The sequence below is a fragment of the Poeciliopsis prolifica genome, unplaced genomic scaffold, assembly GCF_027474105.1.
Source record: "Poeciliopsis prolifica strain line A6 unplaced genomic scaffold, Auburn_PproV2 SCAFFOLD004, whole genome shotgun sequence".
Classification (NCBI taxonomy): domain Eukaryota; kingdom Metazoa; phylum Chordata; class Actinopteri; order Cyprinodontiformes; family Poeciliidae; genus Poeciliopsis; species Poeciliopsis prolifica.
Genome location: NW_026562379.1, coordinates 609,135 through 628,691, shown reverse-complemented (window position 1 = coordinate 628,691; position 19,557 = coordinate 609,135). Strand labels below are relative to the sequence as shown.

The 19,557-nt window shown below is 39.1% G+C and overlaps 1 protein-coding gene and 1 long non-coding RNA gene across 3 annotated transcripts in view; both read left to right on the top strand.

The window, feature by feature from the left end:
- The first annotated feature begins 256 nt into the window (after positions 1-256).
- On the top strand, positions 257-2,864 carry LOC129359253 (uncharacterized). The gene is made up of 4 exons (XR_008605883.1): positions 257-359; positions 1,452-1,500; positions 2,163-2,198; positions 2,790-2,864. It is a non-coding gene; the product is annotated as an uncharacterized LOC129359253 (long non-coding RNA).
- A 9,555-nt stretch (positions 2,865-12,419) lies between these two features.
- Positions 12,420-19,557, top strand: part of LOC129358907 (cell adhesion molecule DSCAML1) — a 103,268-nt gene continuing 96,130 nt past the window's right edge. For both annotated transcript variants that reach the window (XM_055028151.1, XM_055028152.1), the window contains exon 1: positions 12,420-12,626. In XM_055028151.1, coding sequence (XP_054884126.1) covers positions 12,584-12,626 — 43 coding nt within the window. In that variant the 5' untranslated portion in view covers positions 12,420-12,583. The remainder of the gene's footprint in view (positions 12,627-19,557) is intronic.

Here is a 19,557-nt window from a genome sequence, read left to right as displayed (position 1 = left end):
CATCAATGTCAGTCAAGGTTGTTCCACTGTCAAAGCTTTGAAGCAGCTCGTGTGGAAAGGGGTTCTTTTGCAACAACGTAGATTGTAACGTCCTCCTCTTTTTCTTTCACGATTCCAAAGGTTGTCTTTTCTCCTCTACATCTGCGCTATGTTTATGACACTGTGAATATGTAACCAAGAGGTTGCACTGAAGTGTGGTGGAAGGAATGGAAAACTTGTATGTGTGTGTGTGTGTATGTCTAGGTGTGACGGTATGTGTGTGTGCAAGTGGGTGGATCTGTAAGTTAGGAAGATGGGACCACCCAGCACATGCCCACACACACCTGGACAGAGGTAATACAGAACCTTCAGCAGCTCAGGTAGGTTATTTCTTGTTTTGTAAGAATATTTCATGAATAAATCATGCTTGTCATTGAAAATTGTTTCATATTCATACTTATGGTGCATTGCATATTACAAAAGTGTAAGAAAGGGTCGAGTTTCTGCTTAGCAAAGTTGATACCGTATTTTGAAACTTACAGTTTGTATGTATTGTAAGAAGTATTTTCTCCAAACCAGTGATACACATTAAATAGGTATATATGTTAAAAAGTTTAGATTACTTAATTTGGATGTTCTTCTCAAGCGTACTTTTTTTTAGAGACTGTTTTTGCTGTACGTCTTCCTTAAAGTCACCTTGTATCAACACTGCGGAAAGAGCGGCTAGTTTTTCTATTACTTTTATCTGACTGATCAAGGTTCAAGGTTAATGAATATTGGAGCCATAATGCATTAATGAGTAACCTCTTTGCCCTTGGTGAATGTCCTCAAGCTCACTGATGGATGGAAAAGGCCAGGTCACATAATACATAGAGCAGTGAAGTCCATAATTCAGTGAGGTGTGTTTCAGCTGAAAGGAGAGACAGCTAAGGAAAATGTTAGTCTGTTAATCTGTGGGAGTTAATGATTATAGGTCAAAAGATGTAGCTCAAAGGAAAAGATTTTCGCTCTGTGTGTGTGTGTGTGCGTGCGTGTGTACGTGTGTGTGTAGTTCAAGGGTAATGGTAGAAGGAATGGAGTGTAAAAGTTCAATAATACCATTAGCCTCTTTAAATTCCCAGCAAAGATCAAAGCAGTCACATTGTGGCTGCAGCAGGAAACCTAATGAGGCAATTTGTCAGAACACACACTGTATAGAGTTTCTGTGCCTTTCACTGAGCGTTCATCTAAAATAAAGAAGCTGAAATTAATTAACTTCAACAGTTTTTAGGCGTACATTAAAATGAAGGCCATCGTAAACAAAAAAACTTTCACCTTTACCCCTGAAAAAAGCATTCGGACACCAAACCCGCTGAGAATACTCAGCAATGTGACAAATAACTGTAATACATGACGTAATAATTTGGATTTTGATGGCCCACTGGATGTGGTATGTATTTGTTTTGTTCACTTTTTGTTTTCTGTTGGTACAGCTGAGTCAAGAGAACTCACACAGACAAAGCACCATGTCTTCGGCAAAAGGTGAGTGAAGCCGCTCATTACCACTTGAAGTGGAAAAACACTTTAGCATGGCACCGTGCAATTACTCAGTCACAGTCACTCTCAGCACAACAAACAGCTGCAAACTAATAAATCCTACCTTACTACCTTACACAAGCTACTGTCCATTTTTTATTCTGCTTCTTTGAAACTTGAGCATAAACATAAACATCCTGTAGCATGAGCATCCCGTAGCATTGCAGTAGCTTGTCGCTGAGGTGGCTTTTAATGCGGGCGCCAGCCCTCACCACTCAAGGTGGTATTGTGTCAGAGAGAGCAGGGAAATAAACGTTGTCCATTTCGCATCTTCTGTTGCTCATTGTTTGTCAAGTTAAACCTGAGTTGGTGCTAAATGTATTGTGCACAGTGGCAGAAAATATGCAAAAACCCTGAAGCCAGCTAATGACACCGAAGGTGGTATTTTATTAATGTGAACTTCCAAGTCTAATAGGAAGTTCAATAACTTTTTCTGTCATTGATGCGATCTGTACTCCAATGCAAACAATTACACAGTTAATTTATGCTTAATAAGGGGTAGATTACTTAAAAAGGAAAATAAAACCTGTTATAGTTTCACTTTAAAAATATTCTTTTTAATTTTGTTTAAAGTTTTCTGCTTCTGTCCTTTCCTTGTCTCCGCTCAGATGCAGCAATTGACTGGGATGCAGACTTTACATACGGTGGGTAGTTGTTTCCTGGAAATCTACATTTGATAATAGAACAGTGTGCTGCATGTATTGCCAGCATGAATTATAAGGCATGAAAAAAGCTATTTTTAAATGGGCAATTAAAGAAAAACAGAAGAATTATTGGCTGCATGGTGGCCCAGTTGGTGGCACTGTTGCCTTGCAGCAAGAAAGTCCTGGGTTTGTTTCCTGCCCCCGGTTTTTTCTTTTCTGCATGGAGTTTGCATGTTCTCCATGTGCATGTGTGGGTTCTCTCCGGGCACTCCAGCTTCTTCCCACAGCCCAAAAACTGTCAGGTTAATTGGTCTCTCTAAATTCTCCTGAGGTGTTAGTGTGTGTGCATGGTTGTTTGGCCTGTCTGTTCTGTGCTGCCCTGCGACATACTGGTGACCTTTCCAGAGTGACCCTACCTCTCACCTGAAATGTTAGCTGGAGATTGGCACCAGCAACTCCAGACTCTTCTAGGAACAAGGGTGTTAGAGGATGGATGGAGAAGGATTACTGAGCATAAAAAGAGAAAAGTAGATTATAGCGTTAAAGTAATTGTGATGACTTGGTGATGTTTTTTTTTGTGCAAATTTTCAGACTACGAAACACTGCGTATGGGAGGACTGATCTTCGCCGGAGTTGTCGTGTTCCTTTCCTTCGTTCTGTTGCTTGGTAAGTCTTTCTCAACCTTATGTGTGGACACTTTGGGTTTGCATGATAAAAGAGATGTAATAAAAAAGAGAACAATGATACGTGAGTGTTGAACCTGGATTCCTCCAGTCAGTGTTTGGCTGGAAAGACTTCATTGGCTTCAAAAGAAAGTAGTTAAAAGGCAGCCAGAAAATATAAATATTCGGTTTATGGGGCTTGGTTACTGCAATGCTTCCATAAACTGATGTTTTGATTTTAATACAAATAAAGAAAACAATAGATCTTTTCTTTTTCTTCTTAGGTAACAAGATCAGAAATTGTGGCAAACCCAAGGTAAGTTTGCCCATGACCAAACCTCACGTGGATTTATAGGGACATCTGCAGGCCATAATGGGAATCACATTTTTAATCAGTGGTTGGGAAATTTGTACCAGTATGAAACACTGACAAGAGATATTTACTTCTACTTAGAAATACTTATTTAAGCTGTTTTATTTTTCTTCATGTTTTGGTTGGGCTATAGAAACCTCCACCTTCAGATTGTGAGTTGAAAGCCATAGTTTTGAAGAACCACTGGTTTAAAATATTTATGAGATGATTATTAATTTTTTTTTTTAAATTAAAAAAAATGTTTTAGTCATAAAAGCTGATATTAACATTTAATGGTGATTACATTAAATCTAACGTATTTGTTATTATCCTCAGCGTAAACCTGTTCCAGAAGAAGATTACTGAGCCAAGCCAAGGAAGCAACCGAAAAAACACAAAAGGATGCAAGAATATGGTACTGTCAGTTGTTAAGTGTGTGACATGAAAACATTTTGTATTAATAAAGTATATGTAAGCGGAATGCATTGTCACTGTAATCACTGATTCCTTGAGCCACAAGAATAACAAGAAGAAGATACCTGGATTTCAAACACAGAAAAAGAACAAATTTCCCTTTCATTGTGATGAAATGCTTGCCTGCTCTGTGTGTTTGGTGTTTCCCCTTTTTTGTGTTTGTTCAGTGAAAGTGTAATTCCTCTTTTAAAAATTTAAAAATAACCACAGAGTGCTAAAATCAAGAAACCTGCAAGTTTAGCTTCCCCATAGACAATTATGATGCAGTAAAGTGCACTAGAAGTTAACTGTGAGTTAAAACTTCCTGTTGTGTTTATGTGAATGTGTCATTGTTAGCTTTGCAGTACATTTACTGCATCTGAGGACATGGACAATTTTAACATTGGTGTTCTTTACACCTAAAAGAACACAATATGAACAGAAGATGTTTATATTTATAATAGGACAAAAATTCAAATGGAACATTTATTTTACAGTGTTTGAGTGGGAAAACAGCAGTGCTGTCTCAGTACAGTAATACTCCTGAACAAAATCTATAAATACTGTTGAAAAAAGGTGATGGCAGGATCATGCTGTGGGAATGTTTTTCTTCCGCAGGGAGATAGAAACCAGTCAGAGTTGGTGGGTCGATTGTTGAAACTTAATGCACTCAATCCTGCAAGGAAGCTTGTTAGAAGCTGGACTACACTTGAGACAGGGTCAGAGGTTCCCTTTCCATCAGGACAACAACAGTGAACAAGCAGTCAGAGCTGCAAAGAAACAACACATACAGTATTGCAAAAATGGTATTAATGAAAATGATAAAAAATGGAAAAATACTTTTTTTTCCCTCTCCATTATTCACTCACTGAAACGTTTATTAATTCCAAAAAATGTAATCAAGGAAAACCAAAAAGATTGCATTTCAATCTGGAGAGACTCACACAGAGAAGAGAATAGCAGTTAGAGATTTAATGATACAGAATCTTTGGCGCTCGGCCCCGGCTGAAGACTGTGAGTCGCGGATCACCGCGGGCAGGACATCAGCTCGGCTGAGCTCGGACAGTCTTCCCCGGGGCCGAAACCGGTGGTGGAGCTGGGTGCAGAAGAATCCTGGAAACATCCATCAGAACGGAGGTGGAGAAGAGGGGAGGAGGTGGGTTGTGCACAGCGACGAGCGGGTTGACCCTCTGGTAGCTTGGCTTTTGAAGACGGTCCTGGATGATGATAGGCCCAAATCGGAGAGTTGCTCCAGCCCTGATTGGTTGAGGTAGGACGTGGCGATTGCGAGATGAATGTCAGCTGGATCGAGTCTCCCAGGTTGAATTTACACCTAAGCTTCATTTGAAGCTTGGCTTCTTGGTAGTGAGGAAAAGAAAACACAAGATGGGGCTACTGGACAAGAGAAAAACACCACCGGCTGCAAAAAACTCTCCAAGGCCGAAACTCCAAGCTCCTGTTTGAAGACACAAACAGGGAAATGACAAGTAAGTGAAAAGTTGCTGAAGGACGGCCAGAGATCTAAAGATCTGTTTGTGCAAGTTATGCTATTTTTTGTTGTTGTTTGTTTTGTTTAAAAACATCAGGGCGGGATCGACATCGACAGAGGAACTAATTCTCCGAACAGATGAAGCTTATCAGATAAATGACGATGTGTTAAGTGTTTTGTGGTTCCAAGGGGAAAAAAATGATCCTCTGTTGCCATTGGTCACTAAACAAAAACTGGACCAAGCACTTTGCCCTTACATCAGAGTCTACTGAAGCTGATCCATAATAGGCTGGGCCTCTGTTTTTTTTTTTTTTTTTTTTTTCCATTTTAATGATGCCTTTATAGCTGACAAAGCACATAAATCATATCAGCAGAAAAACCACACCTGATTAATAACCCCAGAATAAATAAGCCATTACAAGAAGAGACAGGCGCTGTCAAGCGAGTGAGTCCCAAGGACCCCCAGTTCTCCATCCATCTCTGTCTGGCACTCCTCTTTGTTCCCACCCGGAATGAAGCCCCAGGACTTCATTAAAAAAAAAAATGAAGTTGTAAAAGTTGCTGCTTTGTAGTGAAGTATACAGTTTTTCCACCCCCCACTCCCTGATACCAGCGGCATCTCCTGGGCTCATTTCAGTTGTTTTCCATCAGGGTTTCAGCTGAGGCAAGTGTGAGAAGCCACCTGATAACATCGCATCAGAAGGGGGAAGTTTAGAGAGCAATAGAACCACATACTGTTGCAAATTATGCTGGACAGGTGTGAGAGCTGATCAGATAGAGTTCCCACGAGTCTTTATGGGACTGGTTACTGTTCAGAGTCCTGCCCAGAAAGCTAACAGCCTCGGGGGTTTCCTGCAAAAAGCAAACAGGTGGAGGCATTTAACACTTCCTTATTTAGCATCTTTATGAAACGCCTCAAGACGTACGAGGAACAGCGGTGCCTTGTGAAACTGTTCATACTACTCAAGCTTGTTCATGATTTTATTTAGGGGTACTTTAGTTGAGAAGGCAAAGTACATATAATCCAATCATCAAATTTCAAATGCGGGAGGGGGATACATGTGTATGTCACCATCACTCATGAATTATGTTTTGGTTGCATAAAACCCCATTAAATACATATTTTCAATTTATACTTTGCATTATACCTATTAGTGGTTGTAATTTGACAACTTTTGAAAAAGATCAAGATATTTTAATTCGTATTGTAACACTGACCATATTAGAAAAAGACCCAAAAAACTTTAGATTATAGATAGCATATCAATTATAAATGTAAAAAAATTGAGCACAAAACTACATAAGTCAGCCCTGAAAATAAATGCAGGTAATTTGTGCTTCACTGCACAAATTACCTGCATCACTACCATAAGAACAAGTAGGTAGTCCATACTGGTGTGGTTTTGTTCACTTTAAAATGGCAAGTAATTCACCGAGAATAATTTGTGGCTTTGCAATAGATGTTCTTTAGTTTTTTTTTGTTTGTTTTTTTAATCAGATGTCTCTATTCCTTCAGAGTTTGCTTGGTTATAGTTGGTAAGATATGAGCTAAAAGCACACAAGTGTGTTTATTTATATTTTCATGAAATGTTTCAAAGGATCACTTTTCAACAGCTCATGGTTTTTCTGTCTTGGGTCTGTTTTCCTTTCCTATGTAACCATTTGTTGTTGATTTAATATTATGCAATAGACCAGAAAGTCAAAGTGATGAGTGTCCACAGTAGTTTCATTATGTTTGTTTGACCCTTATTTATGATCTGATTACTGCAGTTTCTTTGAATGACTGCTCACAACTGGTATAATACCCCTATACCCTTGGTATAGTTGTGTAAAACTATACCGGGGTATAGTTGTGTGGTATAGTTGTGTAAAATGCCTCAAAATAATTAAGTGTGATTGGAGCTACACATTCTGGATTCTGGCTATATTTGGTTGTCATTGAAACAGATAACTGGTACAGTGAGATATAGTTTGTCACTTCCAATGAATCAAACTTGGTACTAATCTTTTAACCAAATTTAGTTAAAATTCTGTTTTCTTACAGAGACAAACAACTATTTGTCTTTTTTCTAATTAAATGTTGCTTGGTGGTTTTGTCCTGGTTAATTTGATGAAAATACTGTTGCACTGTAATTGCTTCCTTATCTCTGAAAAATACTGCTGTATATTGAAAACGGTTTTGACTGTATTTCTTAGTACTGAAATTGAGTTTGACTTTTTTGTATTTCAACGTTACTCACTAGTTCTACATGCATTGTACAATAACTATGACGCGACGCAGGGACTCTACCTTATCAGTCACTCGGTTAAATGCGGACCGTTGCCTATCTTGCCGCCACTCACAGTGAGCATGTTAGTAATGGAGGTAAAATATATAATTCTTCAAATAGGCAGCTTGAGAACTGGAGCAAAGAGTGACATTTTGAACAAACTACGTGGCATCTAAGAAACCATTACAACAATTACTTATTAGAAAAAAAAGCAAGAGTTTTAATCAGTAAACTAAAAATGAGTCATTGCTGGATATTTCAGCAGATGATGCAAAACATGTGAAAAAAATCAACACATATTGGTTAAATAGACACAAAATCAACCTTCCTCTATGGCTATATCAAAAGCAAGATACAAATCTTGCTTTTACTAAGGACATTTAAAAAAAAATAGCATTATATGTCAAAAATCTGGCACTGATCTAATATTCAAGAAATCTACTATCAGTCACAAAAAACTTTTTCATTAATAGCCAAAAGAGAACTAAGTCAGTATGTACTGTAATCATATTATTGATAACATCTTCAGCTGTGGCCACTGGGTGTCACCAGATATCTCTGATCAATATCTGCTCATCTGATATGCAGCGAAGGTGTTTAACATATTCAAATTGCTATGATTTGACAATTTTATTTAATTTTATTACTAAGCGTTGCATATTTCACTTTATACTATTGAAGATGAAACCTGAAGCCAAAAACTACGTTGGGATGTCACCGAATTTGAAGTAAGAGCAGCAGATCTCCAGGTTGTCCCAAAGAGGACGCCTCCAGCAGCAGCCATCTTGGAAGTACGGCTATCATCTTGGTATGATGTTTGTGTCGAAGGTGCTACATCTGCTTCTGAATCTCTTCACTCCTCATATTTATTTTATTCTCCGAATTTCACATATGTTTGCATATTTACCTTGCACGTCTTTCGCAGCATGTAGATGATCTCATTTGCAAATCAGGGGCGGGGAAACAAGAGAAAATATGAAGACATGAATTCTGGCTGATGCCCCCACCCTTCTCTCTTTGCCCTGCCTTGAACAGAAAATACACCTCCACTGCCCCTCACCCCAGTCCATAACTATCCTCTTCAGCTCATTTGAATAAATTAACACCCCTCGATGTCTTATGGGCATGTACTGTCATGCGTGTGCAAACACAACCACGTTCGGGCAAATGAATCCCCGACGAGAACAGCCGGAGATGTTTGCCCCGTGCTTCGCCGTCATACATACGCATTCTCAGATGTGCTGAGACACTTTCTGCTACAACTATCACGCATGCTTAGTTGAAGGCAAACACAGGATTGGCTGGTAGCTTCCTGTTAATGTGCTGCTGTATACGGTCGTGTGTGTGTGTGATTCATTTTAGCTTTATGCAGCATGCGGAGACGGAAAGGCTGGCACCGCTGAGAAACTCTGAAGTCTACAACAATCTGTGGCTTCTTTTATGTTTCTAGAGTGTGTGTTCTGCCTTAAATTGTCCTATTTGTTTAAGGATTCATAAACTATGTCATTTGTCCAATCAACTGATTCAGTCTGCTCCACCAATCAAAACTGTCCTCCATCATTCCCATGCCGGCACTTCTCTTCGTTCTCGTCTTGATCTCAGTGACCTTGCGCAGAGCGAAGCAGCAAAGCCATGCACACGATCCTCCTAATTTTAACCTTGCAGAGGTTTCACTGGGCTTTGGGCAATGAATTAATACCGGACACATTAATGCAAATATGATCCTGGCATGTTTGGCAGCGCCTGAGGGGTGTCTCTGATTGCCTACACATTAAGCCCTCCTGTTTTTCAGTCAACAAAACCTCTTCCTTCCACTTTCCCTATTGCATAACCATTCTATCCTCCTCCCTTATATTTTGAAGAACAGCAGTGCACAGCGATGTGCAAAGGGATAGTAGGAAATAAGTGTGGTGGGCCTGTCCTGGACTGCTGCTCTCACTCTCAGTCTCTGGAGCTCTCTGGGAGCTACTTGCTTTTTCACTGGCCCGGCTGGCTGGTTGGCCGGCCGAGCTCAAACTGTCAGTCCCCATGACGATCACTGGCTGACGTATAGCATAACCTGCTTGGTGCTGTCACACCGACTCGCGTCATCCCCCCTAACCATCTTGCCACATTGCTTTTAGGAGACATTCCTTGTGTGTTATCATACAAGGCAGATGGCTGATGCTTCTGTGCGAAGAGCTTTAGTGTGTTGAGTCCTGTCCAATGGTCTGTTTGTTTCTGACCAGGGAAGTTGCAGAATGCAGGAGAGAAGTGGTGAGGTTAGCGCAGAACAGTCAGATGTAGAGGTTGACACAGACAGGCGACCAAGCGCCTGTGATTTTTTTACTTAATATATTCTAACTGGTGATGATTGCAAACCCTCAAATGTTTTTGGTTATAATCTGTTGGACTTTGCGCTTAGTTTGGCTATTTTGGTTATGTTGTTCCATCTGGTGTTTTATTTTTGTGTTCTTGATCACCTGTGTCGCTTTGACCTCTGTCTCAGTTTCCTTCCGGCTATTTAAACTTCATACGTTTTTTTTATTATTACTATTTTTAGTGTTTAAAACATTTGGCCATGAAAGCATAATTAAATACTAATGTATTCTAAAATATTATTAATGAAAATGATGTGTTTCTTGCAATTCAAGAAACAATGGACTATGGTCGTCTGTTTTATGATCCAGCATTTGTGTTTGCTTGGCTCTGACCATGCACATTGATAGATCTATGACGTAAACAACTGTGGTAAATTTTTAAAATACATTTAGAATATTTTTCAGCAATGTTGCAAAAAAAAAAAAAGATTAATATGGTATAATTTTCTTATAAATTGGTTGCAAATTTGGCAAGATTTTCATTTTCAGATTTTTATTTTTATTTTAGTCAATGTATAACAATCCATATAAATAAAAGTAATCAGATCAGGTATGGATTTTGGTTTTAAATGTGCACATAAGTATCACAAAAACCATGGATTTTTATTCATGAATATTATCATGACATCAGAATGACAAACCACACCATGCTTAGTGCCCTTGATGCTCCAAAAGATTTACATCCACACAAGTACTCACTCTCTGCCTCTGTGTATATCACTTTTATTGCATGGTGTTTGTGTATTCCTATTTTTTGGCTCCGTGTGTGTCAGAAAGAAAAAGAGAGACAGATCGCGTGGGTTTGTGGGTTTCCACCTGTTACATAATAAAGAGTGGAGGCAGAATCTGCTTCCTTCCCTGGCACACTACAGCGGCTCCTCAGTGGGAGTGCAAGGGCTCCACAGCTTGCCTCAGCTCCACTAAACGACAAGAAATGCTTTTTGATTATGCCTCTCAAAACACCGCCTTGCACTCTAAAAACTGCTGGGTCATTTCTTTAACCCAAATGCTTGGTTAGTACCATCAGGACAGATGCTGGGGAGTTTTAAGAAAATAAGTTTGTAGGGGTGGAGGAGAGACTAAAAAGAAGACTCATTATTTTTCACAGGCACACTTTTTTTTTCCACCTTCAGTTGACCTAATTGCTCTTCAACCAACGTCTTCCTCGGGATAAAATAAAAATGGGTAAGACAGCAAAATAATGCTGCTTACTCACAGTGAAGTCAGTTGTTCAACCAATGATTACGTTCACACTAGAGATCAAGGTTGCTCTCTTTGGAGACAATTAGCCTTTATGCTAAGAACTATACATAGCTGCTGGTGTGCACTGATCAGTATTTCTTAAAACTCGTCAAAGGAGGGAACAGTGGCTGACCAGTGATCATGTGATCAGTATCAGTCATCATGTGATCAGTATCATGGACAGCCAAGGTTCCTGGATGCACATAGAAAGTGAAAGCTGGCCTACTCTAGATTGTGTTTATTATTGACTGTTCTTGTAATTGCACTTGTAAGGATTCAATATTTGCCTTTTTAAAACTTTGGAGTTTAAAAAAAAAAAGTTAGGTCAGAAAAATACCTCCAAGTGGGTTGTGTTCTAAGGCAAATATTTTTTAGAGCATAGCCAGGCAGAGAGCTGTCTGGGAATTCAGACTGTTAAATATCAGATGAGTTGTACATTTGTTATGACAATAAGTGAGGTAATCCTGTGAGGTCAGTGCAAAGAGCCAGATTATGTCCTGTGGCGGATCACAAGGTGACGAAGTTTGCAAACGTAAAAGAGATAGTTTACATAGATAGTTTACATAGTGACAAGGAAACATGCCGGCGATACATCCTATTTGCTCCATGACGCAGAACATGCAAAATACTTGGACGCGTCTCTTTTTACACCTGCTATTTAAAGCTGCATGTCGGAGATGCCCAAGTTCAGGCCTGCTGGAATCATGCAACTTTTAGGCGCATCTCTGCTCCAACACACCTGAATCAAATAGCTGTATGTATTCCATCACCAGTAACTCATACAATCATTATAATTTAGTAGCTGCGTGTTGCAATCTACTAAATTATACATTCCAGTAAAGTTACTGGTTCTATTCTCAATTTGTTCCTTAATTTGGGTCTTGATAACTATTTTCTTAATAGTATTATCGAAATTATCATCTGCGTAAAGGACCCGCTGTCTGTAGCTATATGTGGGCAGAGCGCATTCCGAAGCGGACTCTACGGAATCTTTGCGCTTCCCCTCATCCATCTACTTTGACACTTCATGATCCGTTTTTAGTTTTTCTATTATATCCAGTTTCAAGATTGTTTTACGATTGAGAACATCAGCCCAAACCATCTTAAACTTTTATGCAAGAAAGATTTTTTATTTAGTTTGAACTCGGATTTTCCTCAGTTTACAGAGTGAATTCATCAGGTCATTGCGCGTAAAAGTGCTGTCTCCAGCGAGTTTTTTTTTTTTTTCACCCGCACATCTGAACAGTGCGTTATCGTTGTAGGCTATCTCTCCAACACACGGAGCATCATTTGGATAGCGGGGGTGGAGCGAGCAGCAGCCTGTCCCGGTAAGGGGAGGGGAGAACGGGGAGCAGAGGCGGTTCTTTCCTCGGCTCTTCGCTTTTTCGGAGCTGGAGAGTGTTGGGACCAGGGCTGGAGAAGACCGCCGGGGAGCATCAGAGAAAAGATCCGGTCCTGTGCACGGAGCCTCGACTGGGCGAACGCGGCGCCGTGCGCTTTTCTTTTTTTGGGGGGGACTGCACAACATTCCTGTGAAATATAACTGCTATTAATGGCATGTGGCTTGTAACTTTACTCCTGCTGTATTCTTTGCAAGAAGGTAAGCTGGAGATTTCAGTGTTTGCCTTGTCTGCATGTTGCTTCCTCTCTAAAAAAAAAAAAGACGCTGAAGTTGGCTGGCTGATAGATTTGAAATTTAACATGCTCTATAGGACGCGCACCCAACTCCAAACCACTGTTTGAAGAAGACAGAAAACTTTTTCTTTTCCTTTTTAAGGTGTTTATTCTTTTGTCGGCCATCAGTTTATCATAAATTGCTGCTTGGATTAACGTCTGCATACCCCCAATGCTGATTAATCTGATTAGGCGCAAATAAATTATAGAGAGGAAGACAAAAATCAGCAATCACTTTTATTTGTGTGAAGCATAAAAAACATAAAGTTGAGCACAAACTGCAATCTTGTTGCAACCAGAAAAAAAAGAAAAAACAGGAAAAAACAAAAAGCTGCAGTATTAGCAATTTTGCATGATGAATATGAGAATGTGCCGTGAATATGGAGGCTGTTGAACAGGAGGAGAGGCTGATAGCAATCTGTGTTGATGAAGAGCGCGGATGGTGGGGCTCTGGGGCCGTTTCCTCTGAAAAGTCCGAGCCGATGGAGAAGTTTAAAGCTTTTGCAGATCTTTTCTGTCCAAGCAAGATGTTAGAGAGCGAGTTTGAGTGGATGTGGTTGCGTGCGCCCGCGCGCGCGCGCACGGAAATGTGTGTGTTGGAAGTGCAGAAGGCAAAAAATGGAGTGTTAGGAGTAAAAGCATCTTTCCCCTTTTATCTCAGTTTGGATTTGTTGTTGTTATAGGTGCCAAAAATAGATCTTTCTGAGGATTTTGCTTAGTTGTTTAATTCCTGCGAAAGCAGAGCAAAAAGGGGTCAGTAGATTTTGATGAGATGAAGGAGATGCTCAGGTGATGCTTTCCACTTGGATGTTTTAAAATGCGAGAAAAATCCAGTTATAGTTGGGTTTCCTCTGCTAAAATGTCGGAGTGACTCAGTTGTTATCATCCTTGCTCTAATTATTCATCCACCATTTTCTGTGCCACTACATTGTACTGATTGGCCTTGCTCTGAACACTGCAGATGCAAGATAATTAGTCATTTTCTCCCCTTTCTTTAAAAATCAAAAACATTTAAATATTAATCTAAGAATTAGTGGGGGAAAATATGCATATATATAAATATCTGCATATAGATAAATATTTATGTAAAAAGAAAATCAAAAGAATCTTAGTTCAATCCGCTGCTTTGACAAGCGACTTTGAATCTGGATGCTTAAATATAATGAAAGTTTATTCATATGAACTAATATGTTTGTTTCGTGAGTGTTAGACGTTTGTAGTCGCTGGCCTTGGCAGTGCCCTTTGCTGGGGTGCACCTGCGCGGTGGGGGACTTCTGGGCTGTTTTTGTTGTATGTAATTGGATTACAGGGTCTATTTCGATTTTACGCACTGTACATTCCCCTGTCCCGTGACTGAACGAAATGTATCGTGTATGTGTGTGTGCGTGTGCGTGCGTGTGTGGTGATGGGAGGAGGGTCGGGGGCTGCAAGCAGCCACTGGAGCGGAAAGAGTGCTTGAGACGGGAGAGATGTAGATAACGCAGTGGAAAACAAACTTCAATTTTTCCGCAGATTTTTCAGAGCCATGCTCCCTCTGGTTTTGCACGTATCAAACATCTGATCGCTTTTGTTCTTTAAGAATATATTAATTGATGATATTGTCCAATTTCACGGCGAAAGACGGAGGTGTATTATCATACATGCATATGAATCAGTACTGCGTATTTTCCTGGCAGCGCCGCGCCACCCAATATGGCACACTATCATCTGCTTGCGTCTTGTGTTTTCTTTACTCCAGAATTGAGGGAATTTACCTGGAATATTTTCTTTTTACACACATTTTCTCTTTCTGCCTGTCACTGATGGTTGCGTGAGTTTGGCTGCGTGTCAGCACACCTGAGCCCATGTCTGAGTGCGGAGTGGAGAGGGATGGGTCGATAAATGGATACATGTCACTCATTCTTCTCTGTCATGATTTGGAAGGCTGCTTGTCATATGAGGGACATAAAACTGAGTCATATCCAGGTCAGGGATGTATGGGAATGTTACCCCAGGCCCAATAGGCCGGATCCAGGCCTGTTCAAAAGGAAGAGGGCTGAAATAATTATTGCAGTCGATGGAACATAGAATCAACTGGGAAATCAGGACCTTTGCTTATGTGCGGAGTTTTAAAGGCATTGACTCTTAACTCCAAAAAATGTTAAAAAGAAAATGTCTTGTGGTGATCTGCACCACCTTGTTCTCAACCACATTCCCTGAACTAAATGCAGTGTTTAATGAAAAAAAGGAAAATGTGGTTTATTATTTAAAGACAATTACTTTCATTATTTTTCTTTTGATAACTTCTCATTGCAATTTCTTCCAGCCTAACCAAATACTATAACATTATTATACTAATGATTTATGCTTGCATCTATACTAGCAATTGGAGTTTCTAACACAAATGCCGGAAATGGTTAATTCTGTTACTCTCAAACTCTGCAGAGGTGAAAAGTAACTACTGAAGTTAAGTACAAGTTTTCTGTGCTTAACGACAGAAAGCTTTGTATTTCTTTAAAGGAGTTTACAGACCTAAACCTTTACTTTTATTTCTGCTTGTTTTTAAATATTTTACTTAGTTACATTCGAAATCACAGACATCAATGAGTAAAAAAAAAAAAAAAAAAAGAAAAAAACGGCAGTAAAAAATGGCATTGATGCTTTTTCCAAGGTTACTAATCAGATCTCATCTTGTTGCATTAATTGGATGACAGAAGCACCAGGAAAAACTCAGAGCAAAGTTCAAGTTAACCTCTGAGAAGTAGAAGAAAACCCGTGATCCTACATGAGTGTGAGGAAGGCAACAGCTTTGTCCTACAGTGTAAGCTTAGTTTGATGTTCAATATTATGATCATGTAAATATTCCGAATAACATTACAGAGAAGAGAGGCTTCATAGATGTAGTGAAGGATGCAGAGGGTTTAGCATAATGGAGAAGGATGCTGAGATGATTACCTGTGTAGAAACCTAAAGACTGGGAGAAGAAGATAAATAAATGCATCATTAATAATTACACAAAAGTTTACAAAGCCAATCCACAATCCTAAAAGGCAACAAAAACATGAAGACTGATTGAAAGACACATTAGGGAATATTGCACTTCTGTTATTTTAGGGGTCAGCTCTGTTCATGAAATGTTTTCAAAAGAAAATTGTTGCTTTAATTATCATACATATTGTTAATTTGCCTTTTCTGTACTTAAATAATTTAGTTTGTGAAAAATTTGAAAAACTTTCTCATGTTGTCCATCACAGAGTTGGTGTATCATGACTCTAGCAATTAAATTTTTCCTGAAAGAAAGCAGGAAAAAATGTGCAGCTAATTACTGATACAATGACTTGAAAAAGTATTCATTCCCCTTGAATTTTTTCATATTTTGTCACATTACAATCACAAACATCAGTATATTCCTGTGGAATTTAATGTAAAAGACCAACACAAAGAGGTATTCAGTTATGAAGTAGAAAGACAATTACACGGGATTTGAAACATTTTTGTTCTGTAAGAATATATTAATTGATGATATTGTAACAAATAAAAAACTGAAAAGTGCGGAGTGTAACAGTTTTTAGGCACCTAGGGGTCTGTACTTTGTGAACATTCGTTTGCTACAATTTCAGTTGCAAGTGTTTAAGAGTTTGTCTCTACCGGATTTGCACATCTAGGGACTGAAACTTTTACTTATTCTTCTTTGCAAAACAGCTCAAGCTCAGACAAATCAGATGGAGGGCGTCGGTGAACAGCACTTTTCAGATCCTGCCACAGATTATTGATTGGGTTTAGGTTTGGACTTTGACTGGCCCATTCTAACACATGAATATGTTTTGTTTTAAACTATTCCATGTTTTTTTTCTTTGTTTTAATCAATGACGTTCTTTCTTGCCACCCTTCCATAAAGAACACATTTACTGAGTGAGTAAATAATAGTTGTCCTGTGGACAGATTCCCCCACCTGACCTGTGGATTTCTGCATTTCGTCCAGGGTCATCATGGGCCTCTTGGCTTCATCTCTCATCAGTCTGTATGTTTAGGTCAACGGCTTTGTCTTGCCAGGTTTACAGTCATCCTATTTCCACTTCTGAATGATGGATTGAACAGTGAGATTTCAAACCCTACATTGCTTGAAACTTCTGAACTTTATTCCCAACCTGTCTTGTCCCCAAAATGAACTTTGCAGTTTATTTGGAGATCTGTGCAGATTGGAAAATTTGTAGAACTCTTATGAGTCTGACACTTATACTGCATACAAATAAAATGCGATTGTTTCAAAACTGTACACAGTTAAAATGGAAGCTCATCTTACCAGTCTTCTGTGAAAATGCTTCACAATATATACAATAAGTCTTATGTTCCAGGCATAATTTCCTCCAACATCAGATTGGACTGAAGTGCATTGTTTCTATGCTTTTAGAACTCTGCAGAATAACCTCTACACATCACTTTGAAGCTAGGTTGCTATCATCATTGTGCTCAGACAAGCAGTATGTTTCTTTATTGTGGAGTGTTTGGTAGATGAATGCAGCACAAACGTGAGAAAAGAAAAGAAGTCACTCTGCCTCACATTCTGTCTGAACATTTTGTTTATTTTGAACACGCTCACTTCGTTGGCCAGTTGGTGTGATGTACTGTTTCTAAGGCAAAGCATTCAGACAAATTCGGTTCTTACCAAAGCGAGAAAAATGACAACAAAACTGACATGGCAGTTTCTAAAATGAACCAAAACCCCAAAAGTGTGCTCACAAAAACCTGAAGGGATAATGTTGCCTTGCGCTTTTACGCTCCTTGCTCTATAGAAAACACAAGCATTTGAATGTTCGTGGTTTAGCATAAGAGATGTCATGCAGTCTAATTAAATGTTGACTGCATGCTATAGGTTTTTTAAGTCTGGCCAGCAGTGAATGTCACGATTTCAGGGAATCTTACTGACACAATCAAAGGTGGCAACGATCTTAAAAACGTTAAAAGATTTCCACACATAATGGAACAGGAAAATGTAACTTGCCTACCAAAACCAGGAAATAAATCTTCCCACGGTCATTTTGAGTTATTTACAGATTTTTGAAAATGTGGATGCTAAGCTTTTAAAATTATGTCAAACGCATGGAAATAATAATAATAATAATAATAATAATAATAATAATAATAATAATAATAATAATAATAATAATAATAATAATAATAAATCAAATTAAGATATGGCCGTTGAATGTTGGCACTCTGGAAACCAGATAATTGAAAAAGCATCCCTTAAAGTTTTAGCTACCTGGGTGTGTTAACAAAGGATGCTCATTTACATTTCTTTGACACTTCACAAAAGTCACAAAGGTCTGATTTTCCTGGTTGTACAGCAATGTCTGGAGGACAAAGATGAGGGACTGAGATTGATGATGGTGATGATGCACTTTGCAGAAGTATGACAATTATGGGGAAACTGCAATCTCTAGAATGACTGACTGGAAGGGAACAGGCAGGAGGGCTTCCTCAAAGTCTCAAGTCTAAGGAATTGAAACCAGAAGACTTCTGCTCCCAAAAGCTGAGCAGAAGTCTTCCCAAAACCTGGACACTAATTTGCCAGTTTCCCCAAAGAACCTCTCAGGAGTGGGGACAGCAGCTTCTTGGGCAGTGAGGGCAGCGTCTGTGGAGGTGTGGCAGCTCCATGTTGGAAGAGACCCAGCTGGAAAGCTGCTGATTGATTTCTTGCATTTGACTGGTAAGTTGATACAACTACAGGATGGTGTAACCTTGTTGCTCACAAGGAAAAGTTAATATAGTGTCATACTGGGCAAGTAAAGAGGTTTGTTCCATGTCCGGGTTTTAAACTGAATGTGGTGGCTCAGTATGGTCTGATGCTTCTGTCAGGATTTCAGAGATTTTTCTGACCCACTTGTGGAATAAGAGACATAAATGTTCCTGAGGTGAAGGCTCGTTTACTGAATGGAGCAAGTAAAACTCACCCTGCAAGGATAAGCAGGTATAGATAATGTAAATGCATCCATTTGCATTGTCCTTTCTGATGTTTCGCTGATATTCTTTGGTGGCAGAGACCAAAAATTAGAGTGTTCTGTTTTCTCCTCACTAGCGTCCTTGTATGTTGCAGATGTTCAATACCTGCCTGCCTAAATCATGTTTAAAAATACATTGCAGCAGAATACACAGCCATGTGAAATAAGCAAAGCATCGAATCAGAAAACTTTTGTCTCTACAATTTCTTTAATCCAATCACTGAAGGAATCATTTTACCCTCAAGGATGTGTAAATTGGAGCCTGTGTTGAACCTGTGTGAATTAGGAAAGTATATACCAAAGCTGTGCAGTCCATATGTGTTTAACTGTTTATATGACATTAATGCAAATGATCAGAGTATGTAAACTTCTAAGTTGAAATGCAGCTGCATAGTTTAGTGCGTCCAAAATGTTTTTTATTTTATTTTTTATTTTCTGATGTTGTTCCTGAATGAATCTAGATGAGACACAAAAAGCTGCATTATGCATAGAGATTCACCGTAGGATATATCCTTGCCTCTACAGCATAAATATTCATACTCCATTGTCATATCAACAGCAAAAACAAGTGGAGAAGTGTGAATGTGTTGGGGTGCATTGCTAACACGTTTTAGTTAAAAAATACAAATAAATAAATAAATCCATTGAAAAGTTAGGTTGATGGTTCACCTCACAGAATGTATATCATTCTTTGTGTTTCAAAAAGAACAGGTTCAATCGTCTTTACTGTAATCCAGTGATGTTAAACTGCTGGTGTCCTGCAACTTTTAGACACGCCTCTGCTGCAGTACACCTGGTTCCAACATTAGCTGATTAGCATGGCTCTATACAGCTCATCTGCATGCTGGTGAGGCAGTTTGTGTTTAATTCAAGTGT